General features: G+C 52.3%; 1 protein-coding gene across 3 annotated transcripts in view; it reads right to left on the reverse strand.

The window, feature by feature from the left end:
* Positions 1 to 437: 437 nt before the first annotated feature.
* CNDP2 (carnosine dipeptidase 2) overlaps positions 438 to 20104 on the reverse strand; it is a 20029-nt gene continuing 362 nt past the window's right edge. Inside the window, exons 1-12 of one of the 3 annotated variants that reach the window (XM_040632438.1) lie at positions 18799 to 18863; positions 16410 to 16500; positions 15134 to 15277; positions 11655 to 11817; positions 9443 to 9531; positions 7705 to 7905; positions 6585 to 6669; positions 5492 to 5652; positions 3371 to 3535; positions 2363 to 2504; positions 2009 to 2156; positions 438 to 1001 (exon numbers count right to left, since the gene is read on the reverse strand). In XM_040632438.1, the coding sequence (XP_040488372.1) occupies positions 938 to 1001; positions 2009 to 2156; positions 2363 to 2504; positions 3371 to 3535; positions 5492 to 5652; positions 6585 to 6669; positions 7705 to 7905; positions 9443 to 9531; positions 11655 to 11817; positions 15134 to 15277; positions 16410 to 16469 (1422 nt within the window). In that variant the 5' untranslated portion in view covers positions 16470 to 16500; positions 18799 to 18863 and the 3' untranslated portion in view covers positions 438 to 937. Of the gene's footprint in view, positions 1002 to 2008; positions 2157 to 2362; positions 2505 to 3370; positions 3536 to 5491; positions 5653 to 6584; positions 6670 to 7704; positions 7906 to 9442; positions 9532 to 11654; positions 11818 to 15133; positions 15278 to 16409; positions 16501 to 18798; positions 18864 to 20104 lie in introns of those variants that run through there. The other 2 variants (XM_040632439.1, XM_040632440.1) reach the window with 2 other exon arrangements.

Here is a 20104-nt window from a genome sequence, read left to right on the forward strand (position 1 = left end):
GATGAACACCATCCTGTCCCCCGATGGAAACCAGAGACAGTGCAAAGACCCCGAGCGGGGTGGCTCAAAGGACTGAGCCACACAAGTGTCCCTGGTGAGCAAGTAGTGTCAGATGGCAGTCCTCGGACGAGCCTCCGGGAGAGGGATGCGGAGGCTGGGAGGAAGATGAAGGGATGCAGGGAACACGGGCTTCCAAGGACACTGCAGAGAACCCGGGGCGCTAAGAACCACTTCCAGTGTCACCATCCTGCCCTGTTCAGTGCGGGGTGGGAGGACCCTGGGAATAGCACCGCCACCCCGCCCCTCCTTGTGTGGGCTGGAGAGAAGAGGCAGGCGTGAGCCCCTGCCCGCCCCCGTAACGCGCCCACACGACCAGCCACGACCCCCGCACAGGACAGTGTGCCCCCACGTGAGCCGGACACACAGGAACTCTCCCAGAGGCTTCACTCTGACTTTATTTGGCAGCACATACCGAGAACAAATCACCCTTCCAGTTAGGTTTAGATTTTGAGCAATCACAATAAAGAGAAGACAGGAGACACCAGTACTGGTTTCAGGTCTTGAGACAAGGACAGAACCCACACGAGGGCGAGGGATGGGAAAGGGTGGCCCCTCGAGGCATCAGGTGCCCGACTCAGTCTTCCGAGTGCGCATGGGCCTGAGTGAGGAGGCAGAGACGGGATGGAAAGCACCAGACCTCTGTGCAGCCCAGCCGGCTGGCAACCAGAACCTCCTGCAGACTGTGTGCTTTCAGATGCTGGCTACTCTCTGCAGACCTTCTCCCGGACCGCCTCGGAGACCTCAGCGGTTACGCAGTGTGAGACAGACAAGAGGGCGAGGAGACAGACGAGCTGCGCTTTCCTGAGCGGCGGGGACAGAGCAAAGACAGGGCGGGACTCCCCCCACGACGCCGCAAGGCCACGGGTGCCTCTCACTTCTACAGCTGAGACACTTCGTACAGGTACGCAGCCAGCATTTTCGTTCCTTCTATGTAGTTCAGCCTGATGGAGAAGAACAAGCCGTCGTGTCGGCTGCTGTCCAGGGGTCCAGGCGCGCACCCGGCATCCTTTCTGGGAGTCCCACCGTCCTGGCTTGCTGGCCGTTAATTCCACTGGCCTTGAGAATTTGGCCACCTGGTTCTCAAGCGCAGGTTCAGCCCACCTGCCCTACTAGGGACCCACCCTGGTCACGGTCTAACAGAGTATATGGGTCCCACCCAGTACTTAAGAAAAGCCTCACTCTGATCATGGCCCCTCCCTTTGTTCGCATAAGAGGCCTCCCCCTGTGCCTGGATACCCAGGTCTCCGTCCCCTCCCTCTGCCTCTGTCTTAGCCCATGACTAGCCCACCCCTGGGACTTCCAATGGCTCCTGTTTTCTCTCCTTCTTAGCTCTTCCTGTTGCCCATGGGTCCTCCCTGACTGCTTCGGCCTCTCCTCACTGTGCTAACTCAGGGACCACCTTCCATCCCTGTTAAAGAGCCCCCTCACGTCTGCATAAGCCAGGAACATATAGGAGGGGCTTAGGAAGCCAGCAAGGACTCTGATTTTCCAAACAGGCAAAGCGTGGAGGTTCTTCAGGAGTCCTAGATGATATCCTGCTACAAACACAGAGCACTGGCTGAATCTTGCTGTGAAGAACCACCACCTCCTCACGGCCACATCCCTGCCTTCCACCGGAAGTGCTCCCTACCCCAAAAACAACAGTAGCAAGCAGAGCACTGCCCTTGGGGTCACAGACCCCACCCCCTCCTGCTCTCCTCTCAAAGCAGCCAGACAAGTGGGGAGGGAGGAGGCAGGGAGGGAGGAAGAAGGAAGGGAGAGGGAAGGGAGGGAGGAGGTGGGGAGGGAGCAGGTGGATGAGGGAAGAGGAAGGGAGGGAGGAGGAGGGGAGGGAGCAGGCAGGGAGGGAGCAGGAGGGGCTGGAGGGTACACCCAGGCTCTCAAGGAGTTTCTCACGGGCAGCCATGAGGGGCATGAACCCAGGGGCAGGACGGAGGACTGAGCTCACCTGTTGAGCTTTTCATTCTGGGAGTGGGCACCATCATCTGCTGAGCCCACAGGCAGCAGCATGACATTCTTCCCAGTAGCCTCCTGAAAGGTCAAAGTCACAGGAATGCTGCCGCCTTCCCTGGTCAAGTCTGGCTCGACACCAAACACTGGGGGAGAAGAGTAAAAGACATGGTGGGCTTTCAGGCAGCAAGGCTGGGGATCCACCACACACTTACCACCCAGCGATGCAAGTCCGAACCCCGGGTGTGGCTGGGACGGCAGCCCCACTCTCCAGGTTGGCAGGTGGCACGGCCCCGCCCACGATGGGGCTCTCTTCAGGGCCCTTGCCTGTGTCCCCAGGGAGAATTCTCACCTGTTTTCAAGGCTCTTCTCCCAGCCATGTAATGAGGGTGGTTGAAGTCAGACACCCAGGGCTTCCCACCATGGCCCATGTACACCTTGAACTTGTTGGGGCTGCGCAGGTCAGCAAATTTCTTCGTCAGGTAGCTTGTGACCTGAGTCACAAACGAGACACAATGTATTCTAAGCCTGGCGTCTGATCTGCTGCTAGAGATCTCCTCTACGGTGGGCTATGGTGGGTCCAGAGTGGGCCTACAACTAGTCTACAGTAACTCTACCATGAGTCTACACTGAGTCTACAACCGGTCTCACCTTCTACTGCAGGACACTGAACATAACTGTGGTAACAAAAAAAGGGATTTTATCAAGAAACAAAATCCAGCTATTTGAACGTAAAAGGTAATGCTTTCATTTCAAGCAATTCACCCTTTATATAGACATTCCCATAGGATAATATTTACATCAACTCTTAAAAAAAAGTCCCTTGATTTGCTTTACAATAACCATCACATCTAGACCAAAGTGGAGCCGGGTGCTGACTGAGGCACATCTGATGACAAAATCTCAGGCCTTAGTTTCCTCGAAATAAAGAAGCCCTTGATTTCATCTCTCTGGGAAATCTCGGATGAGGGCGGGGTGACTGCCCCCCAAATCTGCCCCCTCTGGAATTTCCCCCTTCTAGAATCGTGCCCTTCCACTCCTCACACTGGCCCAGATGCAGCTCCTGTGCATTCTCACTTTAACATACTCGGCCCAAAGTTAGCATTTGACCTGAAGCCTTATGATGAGGTCAGAGGTCAGTTTTTAGCATGCCTCAGCAGTGACAAAGGTCACACGTGATACTTTTTATATGGCCTTTATCTTTGATCAGTTCTGAACTGCTTATTCTGGTAATTACTGGGTTGGCAGGAATCAAGAAGTGGGGAAGTGTGGGTCTGGGATTCAGTGCCCTACTAAAGTCTACGCTCGAGTCTCTGCCATGGCAGGAGCCCCTTCCCCGCGTCCCAGCTCCCTCACATGCCTGCTCGCTGACAACTTCTGGAGTCATGTTTGGCACGAGCCTGATGGAGAACTTGCCAACCACTTTCCTAGGAATCACGGTCTTGGCCCCCGACCCAGAAAAGGCGCCTTCGATCCCATGCAGGGAAAGCGACGGGTACCGCCATCTGTGCATCAGGATGTCTTTCTGCAGAAAACAACAAAGTGGGTCAGGGGACAACACTGTCAGCTTACAAAGGAGACGGCAATGGCATCTGGGAAGGTCCTCTTAGTGGCCCACCGGCCTGGGGTCCACACAATCATCACAGGCAGGAAGTACAGAGCCTGGAGGGCTGAGAGACGAGCCTGCCCCAAATGTGCTCTGGTACCTGCTTCGATGCACCACGAAGGGCGGGGCTCTGCCACACTCCGAACAGCCTCAAGTGTGGCATCCTGGCCTCACTGAGGCTCAGGAGTGCTGCTAACTAGGAGAGCCATGGGCTTCCCACAGCCCCGCAGAATTCAGGGCTCAGTCGTGGTCCCCACAGACATCAGAGCTCCAGTGGGGCCAGAGGCACCAGGAACCAGGAGGAGGAGGGCAGCACAATGCAGGCCATCCGTGAACTTCCCCCCACTCAGCCCCCTGGGGCACAGAACGCAGGGGTAGCTCCTACTGGGAGGAGAGCCAGGACTACCCACAGAGTCCTGGGCCCAGTGACCATGGACAAGCATGGTCACCCTCTGCCAAGGGCACTTGTACACAGCAGGCCCTCATCTCCCAAATACACAACTGATACCACCAGCTCTCACGCCCCCTGCATCCCAGCAGTGGCAGAGGTCGCGTGGCCACTTGCACGCCAAGCTGGCAAGGAGAGACCTGATGGGGCCCCGGGGCTCCTCAGGGACTCAGCGACCTGACATGTGGACTTCCCGTTTGCGAACCAAATAGGCTCAGTGAGACCTGCAAGGGAGACACGTGGCCCGACACGCAGACACCTTACACAAACACAGACGCTAACTGAAAGGCAACGAGGCATGGGCAAGAGGAGTTTGTTCAGAAACCAGCTTTCCCAGACACGCCCCTGCCCCAGACTAATCTCTCCCAGCCTCGGGTCCCAACTGCCAGCTGCAGTGAGGGCCCTCTGCCCCCAGCTCCACCCGCAAATTCTTGCTCCACTCGGGCCCACCAGGTTTTCCTCCTGTGGCCTGCTTTGGAGGTCCCCCACGCCCCGCCCTGTCCCCATGACCCCAGCTCCAGGCTCTCCTCTGCAGCGGCACAACTGGTCTCCCCGCCTCACTGCCCCCGCTCCAAACCCGCAGCGCCTCTGCCACCATCTGCCCACAAGGGAGGTCTGATCGGCCCGTCTGTCTGCTCAAAGTCATCAGGTCCACCATCCTCCAGGAGAGCACACGAGCTCCTCAGGACACCACAGGCCTGCACGCCAGGCCTTCCAGTCTGAATCCCAGACCTCCCCCGGCCGGCCCTACCCACGAACAGCTGGACTCGCCTGCACCCTGCTCTGCCGCTCACCCCTCCTGACTCCCACAGCCGCCCCCGCCCACCCCCCAGCCACACAGCGCTCCAGACCCTGGCGTGGCCTCCACACTCTTTCACACTTCTCTGCCCATGTGTCTCCTGGAGGGATGAAACGCACGGGCTGGGCCTGGCCGTGTTCCTCTCGCACCCCGGGGCCTGCTGCTGCGATTCCGCTAACAGCTCCCTCAGATGTCAACTTATACTCAGACCTCACAAGCCAGGAACTAGACTAGTTAAGAGAAAAATCCTAACACAATTTTTTAATAGTTAAGTAACCGCTTTGTGCAGATGCTTTCCAGCTTGGTCCCCGGCTGTTAGGGATGCCTTCAATCATCTCTGGGCCCAGCGGTAAAACATCGTCCACAAACGCCGATCAGGTGAAAGCTGCTACTACGTGTTCTCTGCCTACATCCTCCAGCTCCTAAGCCGTCGAAAGTCAACTTACGACATTTTTAAAAACCTCCTAACTGCAATTCCAAGCCTAATACTGCGCTTTCCCGTGTCGGTACCATAGGCGGGCTCCGGGACACACGCACATGCCGGGATCTCCGCCAGCACGCCCGGCTCCTGCCCACGGGGCCCCCCGCGCAGGGCACGGTGGGAGGCCTCGCAGCGGACACAGCCCACCTTGCAGCTGTGCAGCAGCGTCTCCGCCCCCACGTCCCTGGAGTACTCCTCCAGGTCGAAGTCGATCTTGTCGTAGAGCCCCAGCTCCTCCTCTGTCACGGGGGCCACCGCCTCGTTGATGCCAGGGATGAGGATCTTTCCCTTCCTGTCCACCAGAGAGCCTGGGAGGGCACAGAGGAGGGGCGCTCAGCGGGCAGGCGGCAGACACACAGCAGTGCTTACCGCGGGAGCCTGGAGCCCCTGCCCCCCCGCCCCCCGCCAGGGGCTGACGAGCACCGAGAGCTTCGTGTTGATGTTTCCTGGGCATGCAGGGCACTTGAGCACTGCCTGGAACAATTAGTTGAACAAATGACCCACTGACGAGAGCAGTACCAGCTTCCCACGTTAACACAAAGAGACAGAGATGCAGAAATGTGGGCGACCTGTCCCCTGCCACAGACCAGGAGACAGATGGAGCAGAATGCTTCCCGCAGGCTTCCAGTAAAAGCCACTACATTGACCAATTTTTTTTTTTTAATCCATGTTCCACAAGAAACTAGCAGCTCCCAAGCGAAGGAGGCCAAGACGAGTGGAACAGAGTAGACTCCCGTACCAGAAATGACAGGCCCCACGTATGGCAGCCGTCATTGAGAGGGAAGGAGACAGAATTTCGGCAAATCCTGGGTGAGGCAAAGTTAGGTCCAGCCTTAAACCAGCAGGACACCGGGAGGACTGGGCTGGACCTCCCTCACTGGGGTGCTACGGTGTCCAACAGACCGAGGCAGGTGCCCTCCAAGGGACGGGAAATACAACTGTGTCACATGCTCCTAGAGGCCAGCTCTGACAGGGACGATGGAGCCAGGGGCTGCCTTAGTTGGGTCCTGGAAGCAAGGCAGGGTTTAGTGACACACGGAGAGGTCCAGGGAGACAGAGGCACAAATGAAGCATGTCCATCTTTCAAAAGAACAGTGAGCGGAAGGAAGCAGCAACAGGGAAAGAAAAGAAAGCGGTCCACAAAGAATGGTGGCAAACGCCAAATGCTGAGGACGGCCCGAAACAAGGCTACTCCAGCTTCTCTCCCAAGTCACCAAGCAGCGACTGAACCCGTGCTTACCCATCAACATGATGAGATCTGTCATGGCCTCGTGCACCGAGCCCCCGTACACGCCAGAATGGAGGTCTTTGTCACTGCACTCCACCTGGACGGAAACAGAGACCCCTCTATCTGCTGCTAAGTGGGAACTCAGCCTCATCACGTGACAGTGAAGTCAACAAAGAACATTCACAAGATCTGACAATTCTCAAAATCAAGATCTTTTCCCTCAAGGAGCAAAGCAAGGCATTTCCGAAACTACAAAACTTTGGCAGCAACAAAAGAAATAGTCTTGGCAACGCTGACCATGGGGAAAGCTGGGGGCTGACCACAGGTGAATGCACGTGGCTACAGAGACCCTGTGCTTTTCTGCTGTAAGGGGACAGCCACCATACAAAGCAGCTTGTAAGGACCTTGAGCCTGAGGACCTGGGGCCAGATCCCACCCCCCGCTCCCCCTCACTAGCAGGATTGGGTTTGGGGCCTTGCCAGGCCTGAATCTCCAGACCCGTAAAATGGCAAAGTGGGGGCGTCTGACTCACAGCCACTGGGGTCTTGTGTCAGACTACCTGTAAAGTAGTCCTGAGAGACGAAGTGCTCAGGGCAGCAATGATTCTGGCATTTTCCGGCTCCAAAACACTCCCACACAGGAACCAATCTGCCCTGTGTGCTAGGACCCAGCCTCGTCTGTGGAGGGGACGCAGGCTCCGCTGAGCACCGCCTTCCCGCTCCGCCCCCATGCCCGGCTTCTGTGTCGAGCACAACCACCCAGTTCCCTCGAGATCTCTGGTCCAGGAAGACCTAAGGGCTCAAATGTGAACATCTTAATTTTTAACAGTAAATCTTTCTACAATGCTTTGCTTAAGTCAATCTTCTTAAATGAGCTACAGCAGTTCATCTTTCCTCAACGGCTCCAAGGCAGTTCCCCAAACACCCTGTAGCTCGAGGTAGCAGGAACGACTCTGGCTGGAGAATCTCGAAGGGGTGTCGCACGAAGACCCAGTGCTCTGAGAAGGCTCTGGGCTTCTCCCTCATGCGCGTGGCCCCCTTCCCAGGACTTGCCCACAGCGCACTACGGAAGGACAAGGGAGACTATGGGCTGGGAGGAGATACCATTAAACATGGAGAACTCAACACGGTACCTCAATGAAAAAGTAGCAAATGCCCCTGAGACCATATGTGATGCAGGGCTTCTTCTTCCCCAGCCAGTAATTGTCAGAAATGCAGACGTAGTCCACATCTTTGAAGAATGTGTCTTTCCGGGAAAAAATCAAGTCGTCCAAGCCTTCAGAGCCCGACTCTTCCATGCCTTCCAGACAGAACCGGACATTGACTGGAATTTCCTATGAAAGGGAAATGAGCACTGAGAGGCATTCAGTTCTCCTGTGCTTTTCTTAGACACCAAAGACAGGAAGTCACCAAATTTCAAATACTCAACTTCCTCCAGACCCGCTGCTCGGGCGCTCTGTGTGAGCCCTGCAGTGACCCTCAGTCCTCACATGATGGGCTTTCAGGGGACACACACGGAGGCAGCTGCAATTACTCCCTCACTGAGGACTCCTGCCAACTGTGACCACACTTCCCATCCACAGGGATCTCCGCACTCACCCAGCGCGAATCGGGAGTCTCCAGAAAGCCCGAGCTGCTCTCTCCACAACACAGGCCACGACACAGACAAAACCAGTCTTCATCTGCGTCAGGGACCAGTTACCACCCCCGCACGCCAGAGCAAGGAGGGGCCTGCTCCTATGTCCAGGAGCTCTGCACTTCGACCGCCCCCCATGTGCTGAAGGCGCTTCTCCCCAAGAGCTGGCAGTATTCGCAAGGTGCCCACTTGGCTCCTGCTCCGCAGCTGCCCAGTCTCCCGGCGCCGCGCAGTGAGGAAGGCGGCCCTTCCACAGATGACAGCAGGAAGCTGCACCCAAGCGAGGTGACTGCCGAAGGTCGCAGGCTACAAGATGGCAGAGCCCCCAAGTGGACACACATCCACGGAGTCCTAGTTCAGAACCGCCCCCAGACAGCCTCTGCACCATCCAGCTCGCCTCCCCGTCTCTCAAACGAAGTCCTTCCTGGGACCCTGGCACGTGGAATGGTGTAAGTGGAGCTGCTCTGACAGTTCTGCCCTGCACACAGCCACCCTCCCCTCGGTCACCCCCAGATGCCGGGGGGCCCTGGAGAAGGGGGAGCCTTCCCAGTCCCTGAGCCCAATCAGTTGGAGGTTCTGAGCCTCAGCTCCCTCTTGTGCGAAATGATACCTCAGACCACAGAGAGTCCCAGTCCCTCCTCAGATCTACCAAACTACCCTCCGACAAAAATGCTTGTCTTATTATTCTGATTTTATCACAGTACAAGATGAAGTGTGATGCAAAAACTGTCTACATAATGGTCAGGAATACAAAGTCTCTGACAGCTGGAATTCTAGGCACCCTCTTCTTCCCCACTTTTCTATTTTACAAACTTCACACACGACCAGATATTTCACAGCTGAAGAAATGTATCTTAAAAAATAAAAATTTTTCAGGAGGAAAAACCACCCTGAGAAAGCTAGGGGTCACCCACTACCAAAGAGCCCATGACTTTGCCTCCAGGTGAGCTGTCTCAGAGGTGGAGCCACAGCTGAAAACTCAAATTTCAGGGGCTGGCTGGATTGCTGCTGAGTCATCAGTACTAAGACCTCTGGGCAATTGTAAAACAATTACAATTCCTAAAGCTAGAAAACAAACCTGTAATCTTACATCTGATCCCACTGCTCACAGGGTTTTGGGGGACCTTGCTTTCTCATATCCCACTGATCTTTGATCTTCACTGGCTGTTCTGGGAACAGACACCCTGCTTTTTATCGCTGTGACGGAGCCAGGCAGTTAGACGTGGTTCAAGTACCTGATTTGTCTTCTGGAAGGCTTCCAGGGCATTCAGCCAGCCGGCCACTGGCCCCTTATCATCGGTTGCACCTCTCCCATACAATTTGCCTAGAACAGCAATCAGCAAACTCAGTTACAATCACGATGAAACAGACAAGAAAGTGTCTTGCCGGAACACAGCTGACAGCATCTCAGCACCACCACAGGCAGCTGTCCTAAGACCTCCTCTTCCCATCAGAAGCCCCGTTTTCATTCCGTCAGAGCCCCGAGTCCCCATCCTACACTACTGTGAGGATCTGCCAGAGAATTCACCATAATCTAAGTGCAAGCTGTACGGACGCTCCCCTTCTTCCAGCGGACACAGCAGTCAGCCAGCACTCCCGTCCCTGCTGACGAGGGCGTGGACTGCCGAGCCAGCTCCGGGGGCGCTGCCAGCCCGCTAGTTACTTCAAATCTACCTCCACAACCAGCTGGTAGCAGTTAAGGGTAGGCCACCTGGTCATGTGTAGGATCCACCATGCACCATCATCAAGAGAACTCTAAATCTCACACAAGCCCAATTCTGACACCTAATCTGGTGAAGAAAAGAACACGTTTATTATTTACTTCTCCAGGTTATCACTTTGAAAACCAAAGGACATGTTACTGTTTCTCCTCCACGTAATTAGTCACAGGACCCCTCCTCTGCACACCCACTCCCGGGCCCAACAACGGCAGGTGGGCACTGGCCACCATGAAGGACACTTGGCCATCGAACCCAGATCCCGCTCCCTGCCCTAACATATGATGCAGGCCGGAGGAAGGACAGCACTCGGGCTAAGGTGTGCTCAGGGCTCAGTCCCTCTCTGGCCAGGTCTGTAACGGCCAGGCCTTAGACTTTCTCATTCTCAGCCTGTTTTTAATATTTGGCAGTTTCAACAGGACCACCCCAAAGCATGACACTTCGAGCCATTGCTACCTTGGGAATTTCTTTCTATAAACTGAACCTACTTTTCACAAAAGCTACACAGTTCTCCTAAAAAGCATCCTTGCTCCTGTGATAAGCACAGACTGAATCACTCACTCCAACATGCCAGACCTGTGCTGGACAGAGTGCACAGGGCAATGTGCTCCCTCCCACCCAGCACCCTCGACAAGGAGAAAGATGGCATGCCGCCGGCTGACCACAAGGAAGCTTATCTGTGGGATGAGTGTTATCCCAGCTTCATCCACGCCCACGACTCTACCGAGGGTGCCTGTCAGACTGCGGAGGGGCCGAGTGGGAGGCCTCCCAGAGAGGCTGTGGGTGACTGGTGCTGGTGCAGAAGCTGGGGTCATGGGGCACGGCTGCCAGATGAGCAATGAGGGGAGACGAGTGGGTGGGCAGAAGAAGCCCACGGAGTCTCCCGAGGGGTGCCAGGGAGAAACACGTCACAATGAAGTCATCACGGGGCAGGGAAAAGAGGGGAGGAGGACCCACAACTTTAATAAGCAACAGGAGAGCTTTCGGGAGAGGACGAGTGTCCACTACAGAGGAGGCCCAGCAGGGACTGCGGGCCCGTAGGAGCAGGGTGGGGGGCGGGGACAACCTCCAGGTTTGTGGTGCGTGGGGCAGGGGAGGCGGGGGGACCGTGTGGAGATGGTGAGACAGGGAACAAGAAGGAAGGGCAGGCTGGAGAGCAAAGACACAGAATTCTGTTCCAGACAATGGCAAGTAAACACCCACAGATATGTGGGTCTAACGCTCAACAGGAGCCTGACGGAAAGTCAGCAATCGTGCTGTGATCACGACTGTGGTGCAGAACTGAATTTCCTCAGAGATGTTGCTGCAAGTGAAAAGTTTCCTCGATCGTGCACAGTAACGGACACAGCTGACACTGAGCCAGAGAAAGGTCTGAACAGAAACCTAACACATACAGTTACAAGGGCTTCGATTAGAGTCTGGACTTAGCCCAAGGGGGCGAGCTGCAAATGAAGGGGCTTCTTCATCTGGCCGAAGACTGGTATAGAGACATGGCGATTCAGGAATGAAGGCAGGAAGAGCCTCCATACCAGAGGGGACAGGAAGCAGGGAGGTCAGCCTGAAGTGGGTCCTTGGTAGAGAGTCTCAAGTGCCCGTGGGTGCGTGGCCCGGGTGGTGCTCGAGGACTGTTACCGAGGGATTATTACGTCCCAGCGAGAGTATCCCCTCATGTAAAAGAGCAGAAAGGCTTCTCCAGACACTTCCTCTCCTGAAGGAAAGCATCCCTTACCATCACGTTCCACCAAGGTGAAGGGCTCGCTGTCCCAGCCATCCTCCAGGGCTGCCGGCTGCACGTCCAGATGGCCGTAAATACACACGGTCTTCTTCTGCGGGTTGGAGCCCAGCTTGCCGAGTAAAATGGGAGGGAGCGGTATCTCAGAGCCATCAGGGAGCTAAGAGTTGAGAAGGAAGCAATCGAGGATGACCTTTGTTTAAAAAATCTGGTGCTTATAGTACATATTATTAAAGTACCTGGAAAATTTTTATGTGTTCTTATCCATCAGCCTATATTGTAGAGTTCAAGACCATACTGTTTGGCTGCGTGAGTAATGGACAAAAAATTCCTTCCCCATAATCCAGAGCACTTAGACTGCATTATATTCACCAACTGTAGGCAGTTTGGTAAATTTTTAAAGGCTGACTTTTTTTAACTTCTACATTAATAAAACATGATGAAGACTAAGTTTGGGGTAAAACTTTGCTCATTATTTTCTACAATAATGGATGAAAACTACTACCATCTTAAAGGAGATACACGTTTGAAATTCTGCATGTGGATCACACTATGCACAGAAAAGGACGCAGAGCAGGGCAGCAGGGAGCAGACCGTGCAGCAAGCCAGACTAAGCCAGCAGTGAGAGCTGCTGTTGCTTCTGAGCTCCCTCCCCAGCCTAACCAGTCTCCCACAAGCCCTAAGGCGGGGGCGGGTATCAGTCACAGCACTAAGGGACAGGTGCTTTAGGTTCCGTGCCAGGATGCCGGGACGCTTGCAGGATTTGTCTTTCCAGTGAATTGCACTCAGAAACACTCACCTCACTAACTCTTGGTAAGCCCACAGTACCCATGTGCAGCCCTGGGACTCAAGGTCACCCACCCACGTGAACCACCCCCAGGGCTGGGTTCACACACGGCTTCCAGAAGGACAGCCCCAGCCATGAGGAGCAAAGAAGCGTTCCTTAGACTCACTGCCCTGGGCACACATGACATGTGGCACTGTGGTTGCCGCTGGCCCTCCACTGGCTTCAGGAGATCCATGATTTTTAAATGACAGATTTTCTCTAAATCAAGTTCTACTCAATATAGCTGAAATACTGAAATACTTTACCATTTTTCTAAGATGCCAACTGGGCCCACAAATAAATCTGTACTGAAATTCAGGTTGCAAATTGCCCAGGTATCTCTAACTGCTCAGAACAGGCGAGAATGCAGTCGACTAGAAACAGTCAAGTGCTTACAGGGCTACCATGCCACCCTCTACTAGAGTACCTGTCTGGGCAGAAGTCTTAGACAGGGATTCCACATGCCTCCCCCACTTCTGCCCCACGCCCACGGCCACCACTGCAGTCCAGTTCCCAGCCCCAGACTCACTGCACCAGCACCCAATGGGCCCTACTCCGTCATTTGCACTGTGTTCACTTCTTCCCTCATGTCATTTCTTGCTCAGGGGCCAATGACTGTCCCATTTCCTGAGCACATCTGTCTGGAGGTCAGGCCCCCAGTGACCAGGTCCCCCACATTTCCTGGCCACGTGCCCTCTCCATCCTACTGCCTGGGCAGTAGCAAGGCAGCAGACAGGCCTGACTTGACATTACCTGCACCAGCCTTGGCAGCGCGCCTAATACCAAAGAGCCCCCCATCAGCCTTTCCCACAGTCATGCCTGCCCTCAAGCCTCGCCCACCCGGGGACCCAGGCTCCGAGGTCCGTCAGTAGGACCTGGAACTTCAAACGTCATCCTTCCCCCATCAGCCTGCACGTACACATGCCGACATCCAAGTCCACCTCCACACCCAGGTCTTCATGGCTTCCTAAAACATGGAACACTGCTGCCACATGAAGTGACAGGAGGAGAAGCTCCAACGGGCTGTCACCTCACACTACAAGGATCTTTGCAGAACTTTTCTAACAGTGACGAAATCTGTCAATTTCTTGATAAGAATAGGTCTTACGTAATTTTGAGAGTGTTGCAGTCATTTATCTTTTGTGGAAGGCCCTTTCTGAAGAAATGCACTGCAATGTCAGTGTTAATAGAATAAATCTATTCTAATGAAACTCATAAATTATTTGCCACCTAGATTTTTTTCTTTATTAGGAAAAAAAAGAGGGGGGGAGTAAACCAATTATGCTTCTACAAGAAAATAATACAAAGAAACTTGATTTATTCTCCCCGAGTGGGGAAAAGTGCCAGGAAGCTACAGTGTAATTTAGGTCAATTATTACATTTGTGGCCAAACGAAATCTCATATACAATACTGGGCTGGGAATCAGGAGACCCACATTTGAATCTCCTTCACCATCAACTGATTGTGGGTGCCCAGTGGAGACACAGCTCACCTGGGCCTCTGGGTTCTTCTCTTTATGAAAAGACCAGATGCGGCTGAATGCCCACACATAAAACCCCAAGACTATGATACCAGCAGACACTTAAATCTCCATTCAGGAGAACCGAGACAAGCCAAACGCTGTCACACTCTGCAATATAGAAGAATATTACAAATTTGGAAAACATAGGACATGAAACATGCCATTAGCATGGGACTTGAAATCATCTGAGACTAAAAAAGCAGAATAATGTAGCATTAGTGAGATGGTTCACTCACGTCAGGAAGAAAATGAACCAACGTCACCTATCAGGATCCTGCAGTAAAATGCAGCTGGGCCCCCCGGCCCCACACAAAGTAGCTCTTTTTCAGGAACCAAGTCATAAAAAAGTGCTGTTTCTACCAGCTGGGATGGGGGCACAGCGCACTGAGTGGGGATCTTCATCACTTTTACACCTACACGAAGAGCGTGCGATTTCTTCCTAGTTAGAATGCTTTCTAGGGGAAATCCCAGTGATATCCTAAGAGTGGCCATGACATTAACTTACTTCTTGTTTTTCTTTTTTTAAGTAGGCTCTATGCCCAGCATGGAACCCGACTCAGGGCTTGATCTCACAACCCTGAGATCAAGACCTGAGCTGAGATCAAGTGTCAGATGCTTAACCCACTGAGCCACCCAGGAGCCCCAACACTAACTGACTTCTGAGTAACCTCAACAGCTCTCCCACCTGTAGAAAAATGCTGAGTATTACAAAAGCTTTGCCCCCATCCATCTTAGGAAATCATATAGTTTAGTATCCCAATCAGGCCTTTTCTGTTTGTTTTAAAGACAAGCAGATTATCTGAAGCAAAAGACGGCTTAAGAATATGCTGGGTCCCAGGCGCCTCTATGGCACAGTCAGTTGAGCATCCAACTCTTGCTTTCAGCTCAGGTCATGATCTAAGGGTCCTGAGATAGAGCCTCACGTTGGGCTCTGTGATCAGCATGGAGTCCACTTGCCTCTGCCCCTCCCCCAGCTCACACTCACTCTGCCCCTCCCCCAGCTCACACTCACCTCTCCCAGACAAATTTTTAAAAAAATATTAAAAAAAAAAAAAAAAAGATTGTGCTGGGTCTTAGGTAGGTCTACTAATTGCGGTTCAGTAATTCCCACAGCACCAGCGCCATACCTTCTGTTTTCCAATATCTACCAATTCCACAGAGCCACCCAACTGTTTAATATCCGCAGCGGCAACTTCCAGCATCCTCCTGATTTCACCTCTCTTCTCAGGCCATGCAGATACACTCTGGATGGCTACCCATTCTGCAAGTTTCTGTTTGTGGAAAATAAGCAAAAAGGGATTCTGAAAAGGTGATCCTTTAAGGAAGAAAGGTAGTCATAAATTTGCCAGGTTTCGGGCACCCAAAGTTGACTTGCTACCAGCAACCAGTCCATTTTTAACATGATGGCCAGATGTCGAAGAAAGAGCTATCACATTTGCGTTTTAAGATTTAAAAAAACTATCTGTACTGACCCTGTATCAAAAACTACAGCATAACAGAAAAATGTCAGAATGTGTGTTTTTAACCATTACGCACAAAATGAATGTGAAATGTACAAAGTTCCACAAGTTTATAACTGAATCTAACAAAATTACAAATCCAACATATAGAAAATAACCAACTTTTTCACAGTCTAAATTAGTCATTCATGCTCACCATGGCCAAGTTCTTTAAAGGACAATTTTTAGAATGAGAGCTAAAGATTTCATCTGAAATGTGTCTTCCAAGAATAACTTTAAAGCACAATTCTTTAATGTCAAGAAACAGATTTAATTTACAACATTACCAAATCATTTAAAACAGACGAAATGCAAAAAGAAGTTAAAGTTTGTTCTTTAGTCTATAGGTACAAGAAATTGTACATGGAGATTAAACAAAAATCTCTGATTAGCTCTATTATTTCCAGAAACATCATATATATTAAGACTTTCTATCAAAAGCCAAAAGTATAACTTGCGTATTGTAATAGGAGGCAGAGGGGAAGACCTCTAGGTAATACGTACACACTTTGGTTACCATTTCTTTTGTGTGATCGGAGAGCTGTAAGATCCACTCTTCTAGCAAATTTTAAGTATATAGCACAGTATTATTAACTACAGTCACCTCGCTGTTGTTACCTTAAATCCCTAGAACTTACTCGTACCTGAAAGTCTGTAGCTTTTGACTGACCTCTCCCCATTTCCCCGCACGCCCCAGCAACCACAATTCTACTGTTTCTGCATGTTCAACTTTTCAGGATTCCACATACAAGTGAGATCATGCAGTATTTGTCTCACTCTGTCTAGACAGTATTTTTAATACTTCATTTAAATGGCATAGCTCCTACTAGTTTCTTGAAAGTTTCTCTGAGCCCTGATGGATTAAACCTAATTTTAACGTTTACTACAATAAATATTCCCTTACCTTAATGTAGCGATCCTGATTTTCATCAACATACTTAAACAGGGTAGTGAGGGCCAACATCTTTCAAGCAGACCGCACACCTTGAAGGTTCCTGCAAGGAAAAACTACCGGTCAGCCCTGCCTGTGGATGGGCCAGAAAAAGCCAGTTAGGAAGGCACCCGCTTAAGCTGATAACATGCTGCTCCGCCCTCCATGCCCTCAGGAGGGTTCCAGGAAGCTAGCAGAGAAGCTCCAGAAGCAGTTAGGGGCTCAGGGTGATTTCCCATTCTTTTCTCAGAAGGAAAGTATGCACAAAATTGTGTCAAAATGGCACATAACTGAAGAAAGCGCCTGAGCCGAAGACAATCTGATGAAAATCAGAAGTAAGTTCTGGTAACACTGATTTACCAGCGCTTAAATTTTTTCAAAAGCACATAGAGAACTTCCCATTTACTGTTACCACAGAGGAAATAATCACTCCAAGGATCCCAGCCAAGTGTCACATCCTGACACTGTCACAAATCCCACAACACAGCAAACAAAATCCAAAGAGAGGTTGATAAATTGTTTTAAAAAGTTGATAATCTGAGCCCAGAAAGAGTCAAAGGCAACATTCGACACCTCCACAAAGGCCACAGCCTCCCTCCAGCGTGCATTTGCTAACATCCCGTTTCTCCTGTGTGAGACCCAATACACGCTGCCCCACTTTGCAAATATAGGGTAAAGGAAATGATCTGACCAGTCATCTTTAAAACGGGAATGAACGGAGCGTTTTTTTTCTTGGTGTGGGATTCGAAAGTGATTGCTCAACAGAGGAGTGATTATCTACAGTGACATCAGGCCTGGCGGCTGTTGAGGAAATTGAGGAAGTTACCCTCAATCTGCGTGCAGTAGGATTTCAGTAAGAACAGGTCAAACCACTCAGTTCTCAGAGCCTCCTTCCTACTCTCCAAACACCCACCACCGGCATCAAATATTTACAAGCCTCCTAGCCAACTCAGCCTGCTGCAACTGCGGCTTTTATCTGAAAGACAACAGTCCACAAATGCTGGAGAGGCATTTCATGAGCACCAGAAAGTCAAATTTTCATCTGTCACCAGTAATGCAAACTGAGAAGCTATCTAGGACAATATGCTACACTGGGCACTTTTCATTCGGGTCCCTGGTCATGAAATAGCACAAATTCCAAGCTCACTGTGCATACTCTCCTTAGTGAAGCCAAATTAACCAATGGACTTCTGTTGGTTCATTCAAAGATTTAACTAAGATGCACTTTCACCAAACACTAAACAGAGACGGGCCTGTTCAGCTCTGCAGGCCAAGTCCCCAGGGCTGGCTAAAAAGTAACAACTTCTCTTAATAAGTAACCTAGTCAAAGGAGGTCAGGCCAGGGCCATTTTCGCCCTCCCACTTAGTTCTGCGATTCCTGCCCCAGCCTGCCCCTCCTCCCCCATCCAGTACGCAAACCATAAAATGGGGCCACTTCCAATGCCCAGGTGAACCCCACTGATGAAGGTAAAAGCGCTGTGCTGGAGTGAACAACAGCAAATACTACGCGTCCAAAATAAATGCCAGGAATTCTAAAATTTCCGGGGGGGGGGGTTAACTTTATTAAACGATGAAGCTAGGGAGAGGGAAGGCCGAGTAAGACTGGTAGCACCTGGAACCGTCTAGCAATACCTACTAAAGACTTCGTTAGTTCTGAACCTCCCAGCCCTCGTCCCTCCGTAATTCAGAGCACATCCGGGAGTAAACAGACGCAGGAATCCTGGCTTTAAACCTACAGAAGCCAGTGAAACGGGGAAGGAACCTCCAATGCGCCCACTCCAGACTCTGATCCCAAACAAGTGTACAACTATCCTTCGCCACTCCTCTCTGCACACAGGAGGGCCACCTCGTGACACCAGGTCAGCACGAGGAAGACCGTCCGGGGCCCACCCAGGCCGTGGGGGTACCCGCCCGGGGCCAGGACCAGCTCCATCTTCCAAATGAGTTAACAGGCTGAGGGCACGACTGAGCGAGCCGCCCCAGACCCGCACGCTGCAACCTCCCGGCCTGAAAGGCCAGCGGGACCCAGCGACTCCTGACCCCAGGCATCCGCCAGCGGCTCCGCTGAACAAGGAACGCCTTTAGCTTCCAGCGGGCCGAGCCTGGAGCAAGCGGCTGACGGCCCTCTGCGCGTCCTTCCCGCCGCCCGCAAACCGAAGCCGGACCCTCGGGAAGGCCTTCTTTTAACGGGGACACCCTCCCTTCCCGTCCCTGTTGGCCACGCGAACCAAGCTGTGGGCCAGGCCGTGGCCCAGCTCCCACAAGCCGAGGCGCGACTCCGGCCATTCCCCGAGACTCACCCGCCCCTGCTCCTCCCGGGCCCACCCGCTCCCGCCCGACTCGGCCCGTGAAAGCCCCTCACCCCTTGGCGGCCGCGGCGCCGGTTCCGCACCACGTGCCCGGTCACGCCCCCGGCGCGAGCCCGCCTCCCCCCGCCCCGCCCGCCCACCAATCCCCGGCCTCGTCTGGAGACCCGGCGTCGCCCTGCCTGCCCCGCCCACCAACCGCCCCGCCCACCAACGGACGGGCTTGCTAGAGAGCTGGCGTTGCCCTGTCCCTCCGCGCTAACCAATCACCAGGCTTGTTGGAGAGCTGTCGTCGCCCCGCCCCGCCCCCCAGCTCTGGAGTCCGGCGGAGAGCTGGATTCCCAGGCTGGAACTCATCCGCCCTCCCCCAGCCTGCATCCTGGTCTCAGCTCAGTGCCGCGGGGCGGGTTTCGGGTCTGTGGACCATGAGATCCTGAAGTCACAGGAGGGGGGCCACACCCCACCCTCGGGCCGCTCAGGCTGGTTCCAGGCGGTACCACCTGCCGCAACCTGGCCCTGGGAATCGTAGGGCCGCACCAGCCCCATTTCTGAGGGGAAATGAATCCTGTGATCCCGGGAAATGAATCCTGTGATCCCGGGAAGTGATGACGGAAGAAGACCCACCATTTATTTATGCCTTTTTCATCTCAGCACCTTGGGGGTAGTGATTATCGCCGTTGGAGTATTTCCAAAAGAATTTGGCAAAACCTGTACCCCCTTTCCTTTTTTTTTAAATAGCAAGTTTAATAGTTGCTGTAAATACTTTAAAATAAAATGACCCTCCCTTAAATTTTCCATCTATATCCCTCTCAGAATGTTGTCAAATTGTAACTCTTTTTGTTAAGTTCGAAAAATGAGGGAATATTAAATACTAAGGTGTCCCAATTCTACTCCCTCCCCTGCCCCCCGCCCCCCGCCCACCGCAAGTCACACTGTACAAAGAGCTTTTATCTTAAGGGGAGACTTTGTCTATATTCAGTAGTCTATTATTCATTTTTCACTATTTCTTTTTCTTGTCTTTTTCAATTTTAACCGAAGTCGAGTTGACATATAATGCATTAGTTTGAGGTGTACAACCGTGATTCAACAATTACAACCATTAGTAAGCGCGCACCACGGTGAGTGTAATTACCATCTGTCATCACGCAAAGTTATTACAGTATTATTCTCTAAGCTGTAGTTTACATCTCTGTGACTTTTTTTTTTTAATATAACTGGAAATTTGTAACTCTTAATCCCCTTCACCTGATTTTTGCTCCCACTTCTCCTCTGGCAACTGCTACTTTGTTGTCTTCATTTACGAGTCTATTTCTCTTTTTTTGTTTTTTAGATTCCATGTAAAGATGAAATTGTAAGGTTTTT

The sequence above is a fragment of the Ursus maritimus genome, unplaced genomic scaffold (genome assembly GCF_017311325.1).
Source record: "Ursus maritimus isolate PB19 unplaced genomic scaffold, ASM1731132v1 scaffold_18, whole genome shotgun sequence".
Classification (NCBI taxonomy): Eukaryota; Metazoa; Chordata; class Mammalia; order Carnivora; family Ursidae; genus Ursus; species Ursus maritimus.